Raw genomic sequence first — 20,785 nt, forward strand, 5'->3', positions numbered from 1 at the left:
CTCCCCATTCCTCCCTTCCCCCACCCCAGCAACCACCATTCTACTCTCTGTCTTTTTGGATTTGACAACTCTGGATACTTCATATAAATAGAATCATATAGCATTTGTCCTTTGTGACTGGCTTAATTCACTTAGCATAATGTCTTAAGGTTCATCTGTATTGTGGCATGTATTAGAATTTCCTTATTTTTAAATTTTTTTTTTTTTGAGACGGAGTTTCGCTGTTGTTGCCCAGGCTGGAGTGCAATGGCGCAACCTCAGCTCACCATAACCTCCGCCTCCCAGGTTCAAGTGATTCTCCTGCCTCAGTCTCCTGAGTAGCTGAGATTACAGGGGCGTACCACCATGCACATCTGGCACGCCCCACTAGAAATAATTTTGTGTTTTTAGTAGAGATGGGGTTTCCTCATGTTGGTCAAGCTGGTCCCAAACTCCCGACCTCAGGTGATCCGTCTGCCTTGGCCTCCCAAAGTGCTGGGATTACAGGCGTGAACCACAGCGCCCGGCCATCATTTCCTTATTTTTAAGGCTGAGTGATATTCCGCCACACACACACTGCATTTTGTTTATTTATTCATCCATCCATGGACACTTGGCTTGCTTCCACCTTTCGGATATTGTGACAAATGCTACTATGAACATGGGTGACCAGTATCTCCTTTAGTCCCTGCTTTCAGTTTTTGTGTGTGTGTATGCACCCTAAGTGGAACTGCGGGATCATACGGTAATTCCCCATTGAATTGTTTGAGGAACCACCATGTTGTTTTCCACAGTGGCCGTAACATTTTACATTCCCACCGGCAGCCCGTGAAAGTTCTAGTTTCTCCACATCCTCGCCAACACTTGTAATTTTCTGGGTTTTTTGAGAATAGCCATCCTAAGGGGTGTGAAGTGGTGTGGAAAGTCTTTTCAAGCATAATAGCAAAGAAAGAAATCATAAAGAAAAATAGCCAAATATAGCTACATAGCATCTATAAGTAAAAAAAAAAAAAATAGTAATCAAACTTAAAAGGCAACAGTAAACTGAGGAAGACATTTGTACCGTGTATGACAAGACGCCTAGCAGGGCATGGTGGGCTTTGGCAGGTCTGGTCTACACCTACTCTTCTCCACCGGCTGTGTGCTTTGCGATACTCAATTTCTCCCAGCCTCAGTTGCCTTATCTTTAAAATGGGAATAATCATACATGCATTGGTTGGTTGAGGAGTAAGTAAGATAATGTATGTAAAATATATGTTACATGATAAGTCCTCCAGGAAGCCTGGCTGGTCTTCAGTGTACCATCCCAGTCATCATCATCTCTTTCAATTTAATATAAACAAGACAAACATACCAGGAGAAAAGTCTTGAGACATAAGAAGTAGTTTATATCGCCAAAAAACAAACGGGAAAAAAAAAGTCATCCTCACTAATAGAGAAGAATATAAAGTAAACTATAGTCTTGTGATTATGATGCCACCTTATAAAACTGTCTAAAGTTGTAAAAAATGGTCTTTTCCAGTGAGAATAAGTGTGGCCAAATACTCTGCTGAAGAGAGAGTAAATGGATAAAATTTTCTGTAAGGCATCTGGCAATGTGTAGCAAAAGAAATTTAAGATTTATAAACAAACTTTATCAAATTTGTGAGACTGAGCTGCCCAGGCTGGAGTGCAGTGGCACAATCTCAGGTCACTGCAACCTCCGCCTCCTGGGTTCAAGCAATTCTTCTGCCTCAGCCTCCTGAGTAGCTGGGACTACAGGCACACGCCACCATGCCTGGCTAATTTTTTATATTTTAGTAGAGACAGGGTTTCACTGTATTGCCCAGGCTGGTCTCGAACTCCTGAGTTTAGGCAATCTGCCTGCCTCGGCCTCCCAAAGTGCTGGGATTACAGGCGTGAGCCACCGCTCCCAGCCTAAAATGTTTCTTTATAATAGCAGAAAATTGCAATTAACTTGAATTTCTCCGAATGGGCTAAAGAAATCATGGTGCATCCCTAGAAGGAATATTGTGGCAACTGTTTCCAGTCCTGTTCTCAGATAAGGCTGTGGGAAATTGCTCAAGGCATGAAACAGGAAAGAGAAAGAAAATCACATATCAAGGATAATCCCATTTCGCATATCATGAGAAAGCATACCAGCTAGGAAAAATAAACTGGAAGGAAATATATTAGAATGTTAATAGCATTTTCCTAGATGTTGAGACAGTGGTTTAAATTTTCCAATTTTTATTTTGCTAGATTTGCCAAATTCTCCACAATTTAACATGTAACACTTGCCCTTGACTCTGTGGATGAGTACAGTGACTGGGGGGGGCCATCCTTCGGAGGCGGTCCCCAGGCTGCTCTTGTGGGTCCCACTTCATCCAGCCCTCTGGCTTTTGTCCCCCACAGTGACCGATTAGCACTGCTCCAGGTCCGGGCCATCCTCCAGCAGCTGGGTCTGAATAGCACCTGCGATGACAGTATCCTTGTCAAGACTGTGTGCGGGGTGGTGTCCAGGAGGGCCGCGCAGCTGTGTGGCGCAGGCATGGCTGCGGTGGTGGATAAGATCCGAGAGAACAGAGGACTGGACCGTCTGAACGTGACTGTGGGAGTGGACGGGACGCTCTACAAGCTTCATCCGCAGTGAGTGGGCCTTCCAGTTGGGATGTGCAGAGCTTGCTGGGATCACTTTGGATTAGGGGATATCGGTGTGGTTCACGCTGGGGAAATTCCCTGCCGGAGCCCAGCCAGCCTAAAGGCTGTGCGTTCAGGAACTGGAGATTATCTGGGACAAGGTAATGAACAGTTTGTAGGGTTTGACTGGGATCCTTAGGGAGATATAGAGAAGTGGCTTCACTTGGCCAGCTCACACCAGTGGCATGATGTGACCCTCACTCCACTCCTCCTAGGCCCTGTTAGGTGGGGGCTGGGCAGTGGGAGAGGAGGTGAGGGTGGGCGTGGGCTCACTCATAAGCCTGGTGAGCTGTAGCCAGGCCAGAGGCTGTGTTGGGTAAGTGGGGAGAGGATATTAAGAAAGGGGAGGAGCTGGGTGCAGTGGTTCACACCTGTAATCCAGCACTTTGGGAGGCCTAGGTGGAGGACTGCTTGAGTTCAGGAGTTTGAGACCAGCCTAGGCCACATAGTGAGACCTTCTCTGTACAAAAAAATTTTGAAAATTAACCGAGGATGGTGGTGAATGCCTGTAGTCCCAGCTACTTGGGAGGCAGAGGCAGGAGGATTGCTTGAGCCTGGGAGGTGGAGATTGCAGTGAGCCCAGATCACGCCACTGTACTCCAGCCTGGGCAACAGAGTAAGACCCTATCTCAAAAAATAAAATGGGAAAGGAGGAGAGCCACTCTCTTGTTCATCTGCTGAATCAGTTTGCTAAGACTTGAAAGGGCGGGAGTGGTTTGGGCCCTGGGCTTAATGGCAGGGAGGGGTAGGGAGTGGCCTCTCTCTTGTCGGGCGTCTGATCCCCCATGCCAGAGAAGGACATGTGATTGCACTTGCTGTGTGATTGTGATCCACCACATGTCTCAAAGCTTGGCTTTTATGAATAGGGTGACCATATTATTTATTGTCTACACTAAGGTACTCTTGCCAGTCAGGAGTGCTAATAATTATTACTCTGGGACTGTGGGCAAACTAGGACCATCCCAGATAAATGAGACCACAGTGTCACCCTACTTATAAACAACCTCACCCGACTCAGTGTAGACGTTACCTGCTTACCTCATGGCCGTGGCTTGGGTGGAACCATCTGTCTTGCTCCATCCTCACCTCTCTCCTGCTTAATAGCTCTCCTTGCCATCAGCTGAGGCAGCACACAGGAGTGGTTGAGGGCTAGGCTTTGGAGCCACATACTCTTGGATTTAACCCTGGCACTGTCACTTAGAATCTGTGTGCAATTGCTTAATCCCTGCAAAATCTCATCTTCCTCATGGGGTGGCAGCCACTGGCAGGACTAGAAATTAGATCTATAAAGTATGGGGCACCTGGTAGGTCCTCAAACTCCTTGGCTCAACCAATCCTCCCACCTTGGCCTCCCAAAGTGCTGGCATGAGCCACCACACTTGGCCCACCTAATAGGTCCCCAACCAAGGGCAGTGACTACTTTTGAGAGCCCCAAGCATCTTCAGCCTGACCCTGTCTTTCATTTTCAGCCCAAATTGCAAGTATGTAGATTCAGCCTTTGTTCAGATACTATCTTCACTGGAGGGCATTCCTGTCTTTGGGAGCCAGGCTGTTGATGGTTGGGGGCTGGGGGTCTCAGGGCTGCAGCTGGAGGTGGGTGATATTCATTCCTGCGTAGCCTCCTGAACCGATCCAGTGCTTGGTCCGCTTGGGCCTGCCTTAATGATCCATATCGGCCCCTAACATCCTCCTTGGTTTTGAGGTCCCCTTGGAGCCTCAAGCTCCAATGTGGCTGTGTGTGTTATTCATGTCCTAGCCCTCATAAGCCATACAGAGCAGTTGTGTTTGGATTCGCAGTTGGGCCTCTCTGCCGAAAACTGTGACAATGGGATTGACCGTAGGCCCACTTGCCTCCCAGCCATTCTCAACTGGCCACAGCTGCTTCTAAGCAGCCTCCCTCCCAACTGCGTTCACGCTCCTTATTGTTGGGTTCAGAGTCTCTTTGACTTCCGATGCTTATGCCCCGATAAACCCATCACAAAGTCGAAGAATCCTAAGTCGAATCATCACCAGTCAGGGGGCTGTCTGTGCTTTGGTGTTTTCAGGTAGGCCCAGCATCTCTCATCTTCCTCCAACTACCTTCTCCTGTTTTCTCGTCCTTTTTAGCTTCTCCAGAATCATGCACCAGACGGTGAAGGAACTCTCACCAAAATGTAACGTGTCCTTTCTCCTGTCTGAGGATGGCAGCGGCAAGGGAGCCGCCCTCATCACGGCCGTGGGCGTGCGGTTACGCACAGAGGCAAGCAGCTAAGAGCCCGGGATCCCCAGCCTGCTGCCTCTCCAGCACTTCTCTCTTCGAGCGGCGACCCCCTACCCTTCCAGCGAGTTGTGCTGGGAGACGCCGGCGCCGGGGCCCGCCGGCGCGGGGAGGAAAGCAAAATCCAACTAATGGTGTATATTGTAGGGTACAGAATAGAGCGTGTGCTGTTGATAATATCTCTCACCCGGATCCCTCCTCACCTGCCCTGCCACTCTGCATGGTTTGATTTCGACCTGGTCCCCCACGTGTGAAGTGTAGTGGCATCCATTTCTAACGTATGCATTCATCCAACAGACTTATTTATTGACTGGAGATGGAAAGTCACACCACCTGATGGGCCTTCTGGGCCTCCAAAGCCCATCCTTGGGGTTCCCCCTCCCCGTGTGAAATGTATTATCACCAGCAGACACTGCCAGGCCTCCCTCCTGGGGGCACTGCCTGAAGGCGAGTGTGGGCATAGCATTAGCTGCTTCCTCCCCTCCTGGCACCTATATGGCCTGGCATCGCATCGTGGTGTGTCAATGCCACAAAATCGTGTGTCCGTGGAACCAGTCCTAGCCACGTGTGACAGTCTCGCATTCTGTTTGTCTCGTGAGGGGAGGTGGACAGTCCTGCGGAAATGTGTCTTGTCTCCATTTGGGTAAAAGGAACCAACCAACAAACAATGCCATCACTGGAATTTCCCACCGCTTTGTGAGCCATGTCATATGACCTAGTAAACTTTGTACCGATTCAAAGACCGGAGTGATGCTTAATGGCTGGGGATGGGGGGACAGGCGGAGGGGGGCGCGGTTTCTTGGGATGTGGCAAAGACCAAACATTGGGGGAGTTTCGTGGCCTTCTGGGTGGAGGAGGTTTTTTTTTTTTTTGAGATGGAGTCTTGCTGTCACCCAGACTGGAGTGCAATGGCACAATCTCAGCTCACTGCAACCTCTGCCTCCCAAGTTCAAGCGATTCTCCTGCCTCAGCCTCCTGAGTAGTTGGGACTACAGGTGCTCATCCCTACATCCGGCTAATTTTTGTATTTTTAGTAGAGATGGGGTTTTCACCATGTTGGCCAGACTGGTCTCGAACTCCACACCTAAGTGATCTGCCTGCCTCGACCTCCTAAAGTGCTGGGATTACAGAACAAGGCCACTTGGCTTCCAGGCTGCTTGGGTTCAGTGAGAGGACCGCAACACCCCTCTCTGCCATCCCCACACGGATCCTGCCCTTCATCTTCCTCTCTGCCAACCCCAAGACAAAGGATGAAATGTGCCCTGCCCCACCCCCTCCGCCCCCTCCACCCAAACACAGATGAAATCTTCAGGCAGCCCAGGGTGACTGCACTCTCCCACTCCTGGATCTTTTTTCTTTATTTTTATTTTCTGTAGACAGGGTCTCACTATGTTGCCAGGGCTGGTCTGCAACTCCTGAGCTCAAGCAATCTGCCCGCCTCAGCCTCCCACAGTGCGAGGATTATAGGCATGAGCCATCACTCCCGGCCCATCCCTCCTGGATCTTAGGCTGACCCCATCCCTAGGAAACTAACCCTTGTCTGACCCTTTTACTCGCCCTATCCACCCCCACCTCAAGAGATTCCCGGTCCATCCCCAGGCTACCATTTTGGATTCTCCCCCAGCCTTTGGTGGGTTCCGTGTCACTCTGCACCCAAGCACCCTGTCATGTCCCAAGCCACAATTGCGGCTCTAAGTGGCTTTCCACAGGACTGATTGCCAAACCACCTGATTTGGTGAGATCAGATTCCCTTTATTAGGGGCATGGTGCTGGTGTCTGTGGAGCAGGGATTTTTTTGGAGAACACAGGTAGCATTGTATCTTCCAGTGTGCGTTGACAATGTTACATGGTTCTTCTGCAGGGGAACCAGGGCGTGGAGGCTGAGTTGGCAAGCAGGAGGAGGTGTGCCCTTGGGATGGGCTGGGCCAGACCTGGAGCTTTCTGGGAGTTGAGACAGTTGCTGCTTTCTGCCCTCCAGCTTCTTGCTGCAGAAGTGGGAGTGGGTGGGAGCTGTGCTGCTGCTTTGTAGGTGGCTTTTGTATAAAACAGTTAAGAGTCATGGCTAACAGCCAGGTGTGGTGGTTCACATCTGTAATCCCACCACTTCAGGAGACAGGCAGGAGGAATGATTGAGCCCAGGAGTTCAAGACCAGCCTGGGCAACATAGCAAGACCCCATGTCTACAAAAAAACTTAAAAATTAGCTGGATGTGGTGGTGTGTACCTGTGGTCCCAGCTACATGGGAGACTGAGGCGGGAGGATCCCCTGAGCCCAGGAGGTTGAGGCTGCAGTGAGCCGTGATGGTGCCACTGCACTCCTGCCTGGGTCTCACAGACAGAGACCCTGTCTAAAAAAAAAAAAAAAAAAGTCCTGGCTACCATGTATTGGGCACTTAATCTGGCCTGGCCTGCTAGCTTATAGGCATGACTCCCATCGTTCCTCACAGCATCCCTGTGAAGTAGTGACGATACTGGGCAGAGGTCACAGTGACTTGCCTGAGAGGAAACAGCTGGCTTTTTTGACTCTTAATCACCATCTACCTGGGCTGTATCTTACATCTTAAATACTGAGACAGAGAAGCCCTCCGCTGACTCAGTCACTGGGCTTCGTGAAATAAGAAGTTTCCTCCTTTGTATCCGCATCCTGATGGTGAGTCAGTGTCATGGTTGCATTGCCCACGGATATGTTTTGTTTAGCTTATGCAAAGTTTACAAAAATGTGGGTCAAATTCAACAAATCTGGAAGACTCACATACAAATGTGGGTTTATAGCTTCTCTCGAAAGATTTAGGAATATCTAGCAACAGTGGGCTCCCATTACCATGTGGCAGTGCTTGTCCAGAGCTGAGTAGTTCCTGTCCCCTTTGAATGCCTATCCTCTCCAGGTTGCCATGGCCCCCACCACTCCCTAATAGCTCAAACTGAGGCTGGAAGTCAGTTGCCTTTTATCATCACATTTGCAGCTTTTCTTTTATACATATTCTTGTGTGCCCCAGGAAGGCATTTGAGCTTGCATCTCCTAGATTAGATAAATATCAGCTCACACTGCCTTTTCTGACCCTTACTGGATTCCCTGAAGTGCTCTCTGAGATGGGTGGCTGAGTCCTCTTAGAGTCAGCATCCTTTCTGGAGTTCTGGCCCCATGTTGTCTTTGCATTGGTGTACAGAAAGATGGGCATGAGCTGAACTTTCAGATCGGTCTTCTCGATTGGCTACTTCTCAAAGGGTGCTACACCTTGTTCCGCAGCCAGACAAGGCTTCAGGGTTCAGCAGGCACCTGTCTTAGTCCATTTGTGTTGCTTTCATGGAATACCCGAGACTAGATGGAATACCCAAGACTAGGTAATTTATAAAGAAAAGAGGTTTATTTGGCTCATGATTCTGGTGGCTGGAATATCCAAGATTGGGCAGCTGCATCTGGTGAAGGCCTGAGGCTGCTTCTAGTCATGGTGGAAAGTAGAAGGGAATTGGTTTTGTGCAAAGAGATCACATGGTGAGAGAGGAAGCAAGACAGGGAAACTGAAGACACCAGACTCTTTCTAACAACTTGTTATCTTGGGAACTAGTCCATTCCCACAAGAGTGAGGATTAACTCCAGCTGGAGGGCATTAATCTATTCATAAGAGATCCATCCCCAAGACCCAAACACCTCCCACTAGCCCCTACCTCCCAACACTGCCACATTGGGATCAAATTTCAACATAAGTTTTGGTGGGGACAAGCAAACCATACCCAAACCATAGCCCTGATCCATCCTGGGGACGCCCCGCCTCCCCACAGGTAGCCTCGGCGGGGGCTGCATCCCCAGCCATGAACAAAGTCTCCTTAGTGTGACACCTTTTGACTCTCGTGGAGAGGGAGGGTGTGGGAGTCAGCTCGAGCTTATCTTCCTCTGTGGGTGTGAGCCACGGGCAGCAGCGGAAGGCAAGCCGGAATCCAGAGCGAAACCTGGGGGAGCAAGGGGCACCTTGAGCCAGGGAGTTAGGGGCACAGGAGCTGTGATGTGACTGCCCCACCCCTAGGAAACTGAGTTCCTTCCAGGGGAAAGTCACTGTCTCTCTCCAAGAGCCTCCCACGGCTCAGGGGCTCTTGAGAGATGCCTTCGTGGGTGAGTTTGATTTTTGGAAACTGCCAGAGTGTTCTGGCGTGGGGTCTAGTGAATGAAGTGGGTGACTAAGCTGATTTAGGTCATCTGTTATTGCAAACAAACAAAAAAACACCCCAGCATAATTACTAAAAAACCCCACACAAAACCAGCAGATATTCTTGTTTGACTTGTTAACTGGCTTCTAAGGGAGGAGTCAGAACTCCTCCTGCTAAAACACAATGGAAGCTTTGGCAACTTGGGAGAACAAGGATGCTTTTCCCAAGGGGACTGCATTGAAAAACCCACACTTGGAGCCACCAAGTTCTGGTGCATTTGCCTGAAAACAAATAGCTCTCCCCATGGCAGCACTGAATGGGAGTTTAGAGCAAGCACACACAGTGAGTGGAAGAAATCAGACAGCAGAAATGGAACGCCGGCCGCTCAGAGAGGGGAATGATCCAGAAGCGATGTCAGGATCTTGTAGAGCCTGGGGTGTTGTTCAGACCCCCAGGGACGGTATCTCCCTTGGGTAGCAGGAGAGTGATGAACCCACAGAGACAGTGGGCTGGTCGAGTCCCTGTCTCCAGGTTTTCAATCCCACAAGTCTTTAAAAGAGAAATGCGTGGTGTGGGGATAAGATGACAGGCCTTGGAGACATATGGAGTCCTGGCTTTACTGTTTGTTGTATGAGTTTGGGAGCATCTTCCTTTCTGAAGCTCATTTCCTCATCTGTAGAGTGGGGATGACACCTGCTTCTCTCCTATTATCTACTTCCCTCTCAGAAGATAGAGGGGAACCCTTCAGTAAGCATGCAAAAAATCATAGCTCCTTACTTCCTTTTGGCTTGCCCCAGGCAGGTGAAATGTCTGAGCAACAAAGATCCTAATGGCATTATGAGTAGCCTGGCTACCTGGCCAGGGAGGTGACAAAAAACACAAACAAAGAGGTCTGAGGCCAACTTCGCCCACATCATTATCTCACTGAGGTGAGACTGTGTCCACCTCTCACTGCCCCTTACTTGTCCCACCTTCAGGGTTTTCTGCAGCTGAAAGGCCTGCTCTGCAGGACTCCTGGGGCTGAGTTCCTGCCTGGCTCCTCACCCCCCACCTCTCCAGGTGCCCCAGAGCAAGTGCAGGCCCCTCTCTGGGACTCATTTCCTCAGAATCACAAGGGCTCGGGAAACCGGATGATGCCAGGAGAGTGAGATTCTGGCGCTCTCCTTCCTGGCTGTCTCTGCCCAGGTCGCTTCTCAGCTGCCCTGAAAGCCCCTGGAGGACAAGGCATGCACTGTGACCTTTCCAGGGAGCAGCCTGTCCCACCCCTGTGCTGGCCCCAGCCCCCATCCCTGCTTCCACTGCCAGATGGGTGCCGCTCACTTGGCTCCAGGAAAGCCCTCAGTAGGAAGCTCGTGAAAATACTAGAACAGAAGTCAGTCCCTCCCTCCCGCTACTTGGCTCTTCTTTCCGCCGTCTGTCTGTCCCGCCCCCTCTCTCTGATGCTCCCCTTCCCTCCATCTCTCTGGTCCTCCCTTCTCTCTTCTCCTTACCCCAGACACAGAACCCAGAAGAGCCAGCAGTAACAGACGGTTAGAGCTACAGCCTGGGAGACAGGGTGAGGCTTTGGGGAGGATGGGGGCTCAAGCTAGGCCCAGGCCAGAGGGAGGATTATGCTGGGGGCTGAGTGTGAGGACGGCTTTCTCGTGTAGGCTGGGGGAACAGGGCCACAGGCTCCAGCAGGAAGGAGGGTGGATGCCTGAGCTGTGCAGGGGAGCCCAGCTGGGGCCGGGCAGTGGAGCTCTGAGGGCAGAGGGTGGGGTTGGAGTGGGGGCTCACCTGTGGTTGAGGCAGCAGTAGATGATGGGATTGTACATGGTAGAGCTCATGGCCAACCAGAAGAGTGCCAGGTAGACCTGCTGAATGAACTTGTGGCAGTAGATGTCCTCTTGGAAGCTGCCCAGGATGAAGTAGAGGTGGTAGGGCAGCCAGCAGATGGCAAACGTCACCACCACCAGCACCATGGTCTTCACAAACTGGTCCAGGAGAGGCTCAAGTTACTTCTCAGTGCCCAAGTCCCAGCCCCAGCCCTCCAAGGGCAGACGTAAAGCACCCCTTCAGCCCGCCTGGGAATCGCTCCACACTCAGACCCCATTAGCTCTATTACTCAGGCCCCTGAGCATGTGTCGCCCAGACCTTCCTGAGCCCCCAACCTCAGGGACCTTTGCTCAGGCCGGTCCCTCTGCTCACACTGCTATCCTTCCTTTGAAGTCCTCACTCCTTGAAGCCCAGCTCAATGGCCACTTCCTACAAGAGGTGTCTGGGACCCCTTGATTCGCTGCAGCTCCCCCTCCCTGGAGAGTGGCTGAGCTCTCTCTCCTAACCCCATCCCTAGGGGAGCCCCCGTGTCAGCTATGCGTTCCCAGGTCGCCCCCTCTCTGGGATCTGTATGGGCACAGCCCTTCTCTCTGTGGGCTGTGAGGTTCCAACTAGGGACCCCTACCTCTGCCCACGGGTCAGCTCCCGGACCTCCCCCTCCTCAGAGCCTGGCCCCTGCAGGCACACTCCTGCACCGCTCGGCAGCCCGCATGCCAATTACAAAAGGTCTGGGGGTTCCTGGGCACCCTGATCCTCACGTAGGATCTGGGCTGAGACCCTGAGGGTGGAGCAGATGGAGGCCAGTGCTCCATGAGGGGCACCAGATGGCGCCCATGTGCAGCTACCTCCCCAAACCACCTGTGAAAGATGCCTACTATTGGGTGAGAAGCCGTGGCTTTGACCTGGCTACATGATGTGGTTAACCCATTACCTCCCCTGTTGCCTGGCAGGAAGGGGGCAAAGACAAGCTTGGACTGGAGGAGGGTGAAGGGGGTCTGGGACACAGAGGGCTACATCAGGACCTTCGGGGGGGCCTTGGATGGCAGAGAGTAGGGGGACACTGGCACTTCCGGAAGAAACTGGAGACAGATTTGATGAAGCTGGACAACAATCCGGTCTCCACGACTTCTGAGGTCCGCAGTTCCAGCCTTTGAGGGCTCTCCTGTGACAGACTAGGCACCTTCTATAGTTCTGTGGGGCTTCTCAAATTCAACATTCTGATTATTCAGTCTAAGATTTTAATATTTTATCATTCTAAGATTCTTGGGGGTATCTGAATTCTATGAGGCTTTAGGAGTCCCTAACTCCCCTAACATTCTGGGAAGTTTCTTTAATTTTGTGTGTGGCCAAAGACCAAAGGGAAATCTGCCCGCCTGGGAGGAACGCGGTCAGGCTCTGGCCCCAGGCTTCGCGCAAAGGCAGCTTCCGCAAGCTTCTCCCGGGCGCCCTCTCGCGGACCGGCCTTGAGACCTCAAGGGCGGCTCCCCAGGGCGGGGCCAGGACCAGTCCCGCCCCCGCCAGGCCCCGCCCCCGCCCCACCTTCTTCTTGGCCTGCAGGTGGCGCAAGTTGGCACCGTGGGTCTGCTGTCCGGGCACTGCGCGCCTCCAGAGCGTGAGGCCGATGACGCTGTAGGCGACGAACATCACCGCGAGCGGCAGGAAGTAGATGAGGGCGATCACCACGAGGTGGTACCTGCAGGGAGAGCCGGGGGCCTCGGCAGCGGGCGGCCCGGGGACGACGCCGAAGTCGGCCAGTGCCTGGTCCTGGGACCCCGCGGGCACTGTGGAGCCGCCCCTCCGGACCCACCCTGAGCGCCTTCCAGGGACTTGGTTTGATTTAAACAAAAATAAAGGGGACACTGGGTAGCCTGTGTGCCAGGAGACGGCTTCCCCTGCAAAAGGGACGCCAGCAGTAGCCCTGCGTCCTTCCACGTGATAGACACGTGTCAAAAAAAGGAAAAATGAGCGAAACAAATTAAAAAGTAACTTGTTTACAATTTAAAATACCATTAAGCACAAAGGAGGCAGTAAAATTATCCCACTCCCACCACTATTAACATTAACCATTAATATCTGGCATATTTTTTCAAGAATCATATGTATGAATAGTAGTCACCCCTGATGGAAGTTTCACTTTCCCGGGTTTCAGTTACCCCTCTCAACTGCGGATCCGAAATAGGGATGGACAGTACCACGAGATATTTTGAGAGGGAGAGACCTCATTCACAGAAGTTTAATTACAGTATATTGTTATACTTGTTCTGTTTTATTAATAGTTATTGTTAATCTCTTACTGTGCCTAATTTATAAATTAAACTTTATCATAGATACGTCGAGAAAAAAAAACATAGTATTCATATATAGAGAGAGAATTTAGTACTATCTGAAGTTTCAAGCATCCTCTGGGGGTCTTGGAGTGTATCCTACAGTATAGCCATATATGTATATGTATGTGTATATGTGTACGTGTATATGTATGTGTGTGTGTATATATATAAAATCTGTATCTGTCTGGATGGGTAGAATGACTGATGTTAATAAGACTCCATCTGTACCAACATCGCTGTGGGGGAATGGGACAGTGGAAAAGCGCCGTATATCACATGCTGCTGTGTCATCTGCTTACGGTCGTCAGCATTTGGCTGGGAGCCTGTTTGTGTCAGCAAATGCCTTTTCATACCATCTTTGAGGAAGTGGTGCAGAGTACCACTGCATGGCTTCCTACTCTGTCCCCAGGGAGGACACTGGGTTGTGTTGAGGTTTTTCATTTCCTTTTGGAAACAGTGTAGGCCAGGCGTGGTGGCTCATGCCTCTAATCCCCAAACTTTGGGAGACCAGGATGGGAAGTTTGCTTGAGACCAGGAATTTGAGACCAGCTTTGGCAAGATAGTGAGACCCTATCTCTATAAAAAATTTTTAAAAATTAGCCAGGCGTAGTGGGGCACATCTGTAATTCCAGCTACTCAGGAGGCTGAGGCAACAGGTTCACTTGAGCCCAGGAGATCGAGGCTACAGTGAGCTATGATTGGACCACTGTACCCTAGCCTGGGCAATAGAGTGAGACTCTGTCGGAAAAAAAAAAAAGACAATGTCCCCAGTCCTTAGATCTCTGGTTTATGACACTGCAACCTCTCTCTGATGAGCTGCAGGCTGGGGACTGACTCCCAGGCAGGTCTGCAGTGGGAGCCTGTGGAGGCAAAAGTGACTCCATCTTGGGTGCCCTCCCCCGTGTTGACTTCTGATGCACTCCAGTCTTGTGAATGCCTTCTGATTTCTACTTTATTTACTGTTCCTAGTGAAAGAACTTGTCAACCTTGATGTTACTCCACAAATCGTGAGCCGTGACGCACATAGCGTTCTTGCCTGTTCTGGAGGGCTGCCTTTCGTTGTCTTGCTGGAGCACAAATACCCCTTCCCTATGGTATCTAAGCATTGCGTCTGGGGAGTGAGAATGCAGAGCTCCACCTGTCTTGTGGCCATCCAAGATCCTGCTTCTGTCTGTAAATTCCCTCAATAAATCACCCAATACTAACAAACTGGATTTGTTCTGCCTCCTTCTTTGGGTCTCAGCTCCTTTGGCATTCGGGGATCCCTTTCATAGAACAGAGTCCTTGGAACATTCCACCAAAGGGGCCTGAGACCCCTGGTCCTGTCATATGACTTTTTCTTTCTTACTGGGAGGACTGAGGTGTTCCCAAACCTCCTGCATCTACCTGCCACGTGCTGGCCTTGCTGGGCCCCTTTCTAGAGGTGCTGCCACCCCAAGGGAAGGGGACCCACGGTGAAACCACCTTTGTAAAATTATAACGGAGGAAATTATGACAGTGAAAGAAATCAGACCTAACCGACTCTGTCTTGCTTCTAACCCTTAAGCTGTCCTTGTTCATGCCTGGGCGTAGGCTGAGCTATCTTTGGGAAGGAATTCAGTTCATAATTTTACTCTGAAACAAAATTGACAATAGCCCTTTCCCGAAAAGACCCCCTACTTGCCTGGGGTCCAATCTGCCTTTCCAGCACTAACAAATTAGCTACAAGAATAGAAATTAATTTAGGGGTCATGCAGCCTCCGGCTCCAAGAGTTTGAACCTCCCCAAATTCCTGGGAGTAACATCACTATAGTAAAACCTAAGATGAGTGCTTGAGATATTTTCCAGACCCTGCACTCGTGGATCAGCTGACACCACCCAGGCCAGCAATCTGACTCAACCAGTTCTGCCATCACACCCAGGAACAGAAGACAGCAAGAAAACCTCATTTCGACACCATATGATTCCATCTCCAACCCGACCAATCAGCATTCTCCATTTGCCAATCCCCTACCTGCCAAATTATCTTTAAAAACTCTGATTCCTGAATGCTAAGGGAGACTGATTTGATTTTGTTTTTGTTTTTGTTTGAGATGGAGTTTTGCTCTTGTTGCCCAGGTTGGAGTGCAGTGGCGGGGTCTGGGCTCACCACAACCTCCACCTCCCAGGTTCAAGTGATCCTCCTGCCTCAGCCTCCCAAGTAGCTGAGATTACAGATGCCTGCCACCACGCCCTGCTAATTTTTGTATTTTTAGTAGAGACAGGGTTTCTCCATGTTGGCCAGGCTAGTCTGGAACTCCTGACCACTGCCTTGGTCTCCCAAAGTGCTGGGATTACAGGCGTGAGCCACCGCACCTGGCCTAATTTGAGTAAATTAAACTCTGGTCTCCTGCACAGCCGGCTCTGCGTGATTACTCTTTCTCCACTGCAATTCCCCTGTCTTGATAAATCAGTTCTGTCTAGGCAGCAGGCAAGGTGAACCCATTGGGTGATTATAAAGGCTCCAGTCAATCTCTCTCCTAAAGTCTTGTGTTTAGAATTCTGCTTGGGTTCTTGTGCAAACATGCCAATTGCAAGAGGTTCAGGCACTCCTAGACTCCCTGATCCTCAAGTAGGCTTTGGGTTGAGAACCCCAGTGTGAAGCAGGTAAGAGGGGAGGAAAGGCAACGAAGGCCAGGGCCCGTCACCTTACAGAGTGAGGATCAACAGGCTCCCCTGTCTTGGTGTCCAGATAGGGAAACTGAGGCCCAGAGAGGCACAGGCAGTCTGTGTCATATCAGTCTACAGATTTAATCATGACCCAATTTCCCCTTTTCTGAGGGTCAGCACTGTGGGAGTCAGAACAGGGCTCTTGTCCAGCCTCTTGTTTAAAGCATGATCTTAGGCAAGTCAGGGCTTTCCCTCAGCCTCAGTTTCCCCATCTGTAAAAGGAGGAGGCCATCTCTAAGTCCTTCCTTAGCAGGAGCCACACTCCTCTGTTGCTTGCTCCTAGGATGTTGTGCAGGACAGGAGTTCACCCTGGGCTAGGTCTCCATGCAGAAGGCAGAGGGAGAGAGTCCCAGGGGCCACCTTTTTTTGTTTGTTTTGTTTTGTTTTGTTTTGAGACAGAGTTTCGCTCTTGTTGCCCAGGCTGGAGTGCAATGGTGTGATCTTGGCTCACTGCAACCTCCGCCTCCCGGGTTCAAGCAATTCTCCTGCCTCAGCCTCCCAAGTAGCTGAGGATGGATCACCCGCCATCATGCCCGGCTAATTTTTATATTTTTAATAGAGACAGGGTTTCATCACATTGGCCAGGCTGGTCTTGAACTCCTGACCTCAGGCGATCTGCCCGCCTCGGCCTCCCAAAGGGAGTCTTTTTGTATTTTGATTTTGGGGGTGTGTGCATGTGTTCCTGGAGAGGGCATCTTTAATTTCATCAGATTCCTAATTACGCAGTTACATGAGCCTGTGGGGATGGAGCCCTCATACTAAATCTCTAAATTAGGCTCTCCCCCAAGAAAAACAATAACACATTCTCACACTTAAAACCAGGCTTTCCCCAGATCCTTTCGGAATTTTAAGTAACACCAAAGTATGGCTTTCCTAGCCCGCCCCTGCCTGCCTGTTCTTCCCGGTTGCCAGAATCTGGGTTGGAACTCGCTGTTCCCAGAGAGTTGGCACGCTCAGTGGTCCTGTATTAAGGTGGAGAAATACCGCCTCCAAGTGGCCGGTGTCAATATGTTCTGCTCTCCACCCTTTCCTGAGCCAGAAATATATGGAAACTGCTCTCTGTGAGAGGGTGGGGGTGCAGGGGGAGATCAGAGACTCTGGGCAGTTCCCAGGAATGGCTTCTCAGAGGAACGAGTTCTCAGAGGAACGGCACTTTCCCTAGCCCTGAAACCCACAAAAGCAGCCTTCTCCTGGCAGGTGCTCAGGACAGATGGAGACCAGGCAGGGAGGGTGTTGGAGGAGAGGGGTGTTGCCATGGCTACCTGGCAGCCCTCACCTCAGACCATGCACACCCTCACGCTTGGGGCAGCTGGGACTTTGTGGGAAGGATCTGTCACCTCCAGGTGTGTTTTCATGTGTCCCCTATTTAAACTACCACATGCTGGGTACCAGTTTTGTGCCAGGCATGGTGCTAAGTAAGGGCTTCACGTACACTGTCTCACTGACACTCACAAAGTAAGGTACTACTATGAATCCTCATTTTAGAGAGAGAAAGCCAGAGGTTCAGAGGTTATGTGAGTGTGAGGCATCCCCAGGCCAGGCGGGAGCAGGCCACATTATGGGCCTGACTGACCCCAGAACCCCAGTCAGTTCTTTAGCCTCTACCAAGCAATGGCTCAGTGCCTAGGGACCCCAGAGACACAATGTGAGATCCTCAGAAACTGAGGCCAGAATGGAGAAAGGACTCACCCAGGGTCACACAGCAGCTGGGCCATACCTGAGTCCCTCTAACCCTGCCCTCCCTGCCTCCAGCCTGTGATGCCCACCTCAGCAGCCTGAAAATGTCCCAGGCTTCATCGTGGACGCTTTCTGCCTCAGTCTGCTGCCGCTTTGTGGCCTGAGCATATACAGAGTCTCCCCCAAACACATGCCTACACATGTCCCTAACATGTGCCCGAGTGCACGCATCTCTACAAACATGCCCACACACTTGCACGTGCATACACAGGCAGAAATGGGTGTCGCGTGTGCGTGTGACATGTACAGTCACATACACGTGTGCATGCATGCATATCCTTATCTAAGGATGCACGGCTGCATATTTGAGTAGCAGAGTGGTGAGGAGATTGGGTCCTGGGCAGGACTGCTTGGATTTGAATCCCTAGCTGGATTTGAATTACTAGCTGTGTGGTTTTGGGCATGTTACTTAGTTTTTCAGTGCCTCAGTTTCTTCATCTAAAAAATTGTAATGATAATAATATAATACATACTCCATATTGTTAGGAGAATTAAATGGGTCAACATCTATAAAGTGCTAAGAACAGATCGGCTACATCGTGTGTGTTGTTTACTAAGCATACAGCTATATTCGCATAATCCCGTGTACACTCACTCATGTGTACACCTATGCACACACACCACACATGCATGGACATGGATGCATGCACGCACGTGTGCACACACACACGTGCACACGCACACACAGTTGCCCTCCACAATCCCCCAGAGGCCTTACAGGAGGAGCGTCTTGCCCCCGCTGTCTTCGGGCCAGGCCACCACGCACTTGGTGGCACCCTGATCCATGGTGACGGTGGAGTAGAAGCACTGGGGGGAGGCCAGGGCAAGAGCCACCAGCCAGATGCCAGCAATAACCGCCTTGGTGCCGGGGGCTGAAAGCCGAGGCTGGAAGGGATGGACGATGGCCATGTACCTGTGAGCAGAGGGCAGCATGAGTGGCAGGGGCCCTCCTGTTAGCCCAGCTCCCTTTCCCCTGTCTCCCTCTCTCCCAACCCAGGCCCACGCCCTCTAGCCCTTCCCCGCACTGCTGCCATCTGTCGATGTCATAGTCTCAGCCGACCTGCAGAGAGTCCGCTGGGCTGGTGACTTTCCCGCAGCCACACAGCACACCGATGCCTTGGAACCCCAGCCCAGGTACCCCAGCCCATCATTTCCCTCTGGGCACAGACATGCCCTTGGAGGGCCACAAGAAAGCTACACTGGAAGCCCATCTCAGGGCAAGACCGAGCATCCACCATTAGCCTGAAGCTCAGCCCTGAGCAGCGTTGGGAAAATAATTGGCCCTATTAGATTGTAATCGCAAGCATTCTCAACATTTTCCCCTTGTGTAATCTATCTGGAATAATAAAAAAAAAACAGTATAAGACATTTCTTTGGAGTGAAAGAAAGACAACAAAACAAAGAACACTTTAGAAGATCGCTAAAACATCGCCCATTTGCCCTACAGACTTGAACAACCCGTCTAGTGCATCTAATACAAAGTACTTCTTTGTGTCTAACCCTCAGTCTACCTTCTTCAGCTCCACAGTCCCCCCGCCTTCCAGATTCATAGTTTTGGACCATGACCAGATTTGGGAGGCCATTCTCTTGGTTCTACCCAAACATGCTATGTGACCACAGGTATGTCAACACCCTTGTCTGAGCCCCAGCTCAGTGAGGAGGCTCCCCCCAGCTTCCCCAAGGCCCCTCTTGCCTGTCGGCAGCAATGGCAGTCATGGAATAGATGCTGACAAACATGGCTGTGATGGGGAAGAGGTTCTGGAAGTAGCAGAAGGCACGGCCAAAGTACCAGATGTTGTGGCTGGCATAGACAAAGTTGAAGGTTGCATTGAAGGCAGCCATGCAGAGGTCGGCCAGCGCCAGATTGACAATGAAGTAGTTGGTGACTGTGCGCATCCTCCGGTGGGCCAGGATGATCCAGATGATGATGGCATTGCCCGTCACGGCCACCAGCACCAGGGCCAGGTAGGCTGTGGCCCACAGTGCCAGCTGCCAGCCGGGCATGGAGAAGGCTGTGGTGCCCGTGGTGTTGCTCTCAGGGCCAGATGAGATATTGACTTCAGTCACAATGTCACAGGTCCCCATGGCTGCTTCTGGGTCTGGAACAAAGGGCCTGGCTCCTCGGCTCCTCCCGGATTTGCTATGGAAGAGAACTCCCCTTCAGAGCATGGGTATATGGGGGCAAGGGGAGGAGCAGATGCCAAGCATGGTGACACATCAGGAGAGCCTGGGACCACTCCTAGGTCTCAGGCAAAGATGAGTTGCGCTGAGCACAAAGCCCAGTCCAGAACCATTGTTATTTCAGATTCCATCCTGCTGGCCAGACTTCTCGAATATCTCGTAGAAATACAAAATTCAAATCACAGCGTCAGAGCAGAAAACATCCTTATAAGTCAACCCCTTCGCCGAAGAGATGGAAGACGGAGATTCCAAGAGGGGACGGGACAGCCCAGGTCACTGAGGACGCTGGTGACAAGTTAGGGTTCGAACCCAGGTTTCTCGTCACATAATCCAGGAAACCTTCTGGATCAGAGGAATGCACAGCGGGAGTCTCTGGAGTCCACAGGTCAATGGCGCAGCAGCCTCTCTCCAGGCTTTGGGGTGTGAGCCGGGCTGGGGGCTGGGTGCTCAGGGCTCTTCCAGCTGCCAGCCCTCACCGCAGCTTCCCTGCCTTTCTCTGGGGCAGGGCCGGCAGGGGGCCTTGGCAGAGGTACTGCCTGCTCACGAGGTGGGGCTTTGGCTCCCACCCCTGGCCCCACCCCCTGCTTGGCCTTGTCTCTTGAAAGATTTAGGACTAGCTGCCGAGGCAGGGAGAGACCTGGGGGAGATGGGGCTGGCACGGAGGGCCCAGCTCTTGGCGGGTGTTGACTTTCACCCCAGGACAGGAGCTACGTTTAAAGAGTGATTCTGAACAGAGAAGGAGTTTGAGCCTGGTTTGATGACTCCAGGCAAGTCTCTTAACCTTTCTGAGCTCTGTCTACCCCATCTGAAAAATATAGGGAAAAATGGTATGCATCTCACGCTACATTTGTGAATTTTAAATGAGATAATATGCACAAAGTCTATTTAGCACAGGGGTTGGTACATAAAAACTATGATTGGAGTTTCTGGCCCCAAGGGAGGACCCCACAGCTCTGGGCGCTCTAGCAGGAGAAGCCAGA

The 20,785-nt window shown here is 51.2% G+C and overlaps 2 protein-coding genes across 6 annotated transcripts in view; one reads left to right on the forward strand and one right to left on the reverse strand.

Moving 5' to 3' along the window:
- Nucleotides 1-5,655, forward strand: part of HK1 (hexokinase 1) — a 143,632-nt gene extending 137,977 nt beyond the window's left edge. For all 4 annotated transcript variants that reach the window (XM_011991023.1, XM_011991024.1, XM_011991025.1 and 1 more), the window contains 2 exons: nt 2,374-2,607; nt 4,765-5,655. In XM_011991023.1, coding sequence (XP_011846413.1) covers nt 2,374-2,607; nt 4,765-4,909 — 379 coding nt within the window. In that variant the 3' untranslated portion in view covers nt 4,910-5,655. The remainder of the gene's footprint in view (nt 1-2,373; nt 2,608-4,764) is intronic.
- Nucleotides 5,656-8,260: 2,605 nt separating this feature from the next.
- Nucleotides 8,261-20,303, reverse strand: TACR2 (tachykinin receptor 2). 2 transcript variants are annotated; one of them, XM_011991028.1, is made up of 5 exons: nt 19,318-20,303; nt 18,343-18,537; nt 12,412-12,565; nt 10,834-11,030; nt 8,261-8,862 (listed from the first exon to the last, which is right to left on the reverse strand). In XM_011991028.1, the coding sequence occupies exons 1-5, from the start codon at nt 19,707-19,709 to the stop codon at nt 8,604-8,606; spliced, it is 1,197 nt and encodes a 398-aa protein (XP_011846418.1). In that variant the 5' UTR covers nt 19,710-20,303; the 3' UTR covers nt 8,261-8,603. The 2 variants fall into 2 exon arrangements, with proteins under 2 accessions (XP_011846418.1, XP_011846419.1); XM_011991029.1 differs by having other exon boundaries at nt 8,449-8,862; nt 19,414-20,296.
- Between the last annotated feature and the right edge of the window lie 482 nt (nt 20,304-20,785).

This window comes from Mandrillus leucophaeus, unplaced genomic scaffold, assembly GCF_000951045.1.
Source record: "Mandrillus leucophaeus isolate KB7577 unplaced genomic scaffold, Mleu.le_1.0 Scaffold39, whole genome shotgun sequence".
In the NCBI taxonomy this organism is placed as follows: domain Eukaryota; kingdom Metazoa; phylum Chordata; class Mammalia; order Primates; family Cercopithecidae; genus Mandrillus; species Mandrillus leucophaeus.

What these genes read in the sequence shown, in the direction of transcription:
- TACR2 (XM_011991028.1), bottom strand. Translation starts at nt 19,709, where the DNA reads ATGGGGACCTGTGACATTGTGACTGAAGTCAATATCTCATCTGGCCCT. An exon ending in GGGGGCAAGACGCTCCTCCT is followed by an intron (nt 12,566 to 18,342) that starts GTAAGGCCTCTG and finishes CTCTCCCTGCAG; the next exon opens with GTACCACCTCGTGGTGATCG. An exon ending in ACCTGCAGGCCAAGAAGAAG is followed by an intron (nt 11,031 to 12,411) that starts GTGGGGCGGGGG and finishes CTCCTGGACCAG; the next exon opens with TTTGTGAAGACCATGGTGCT.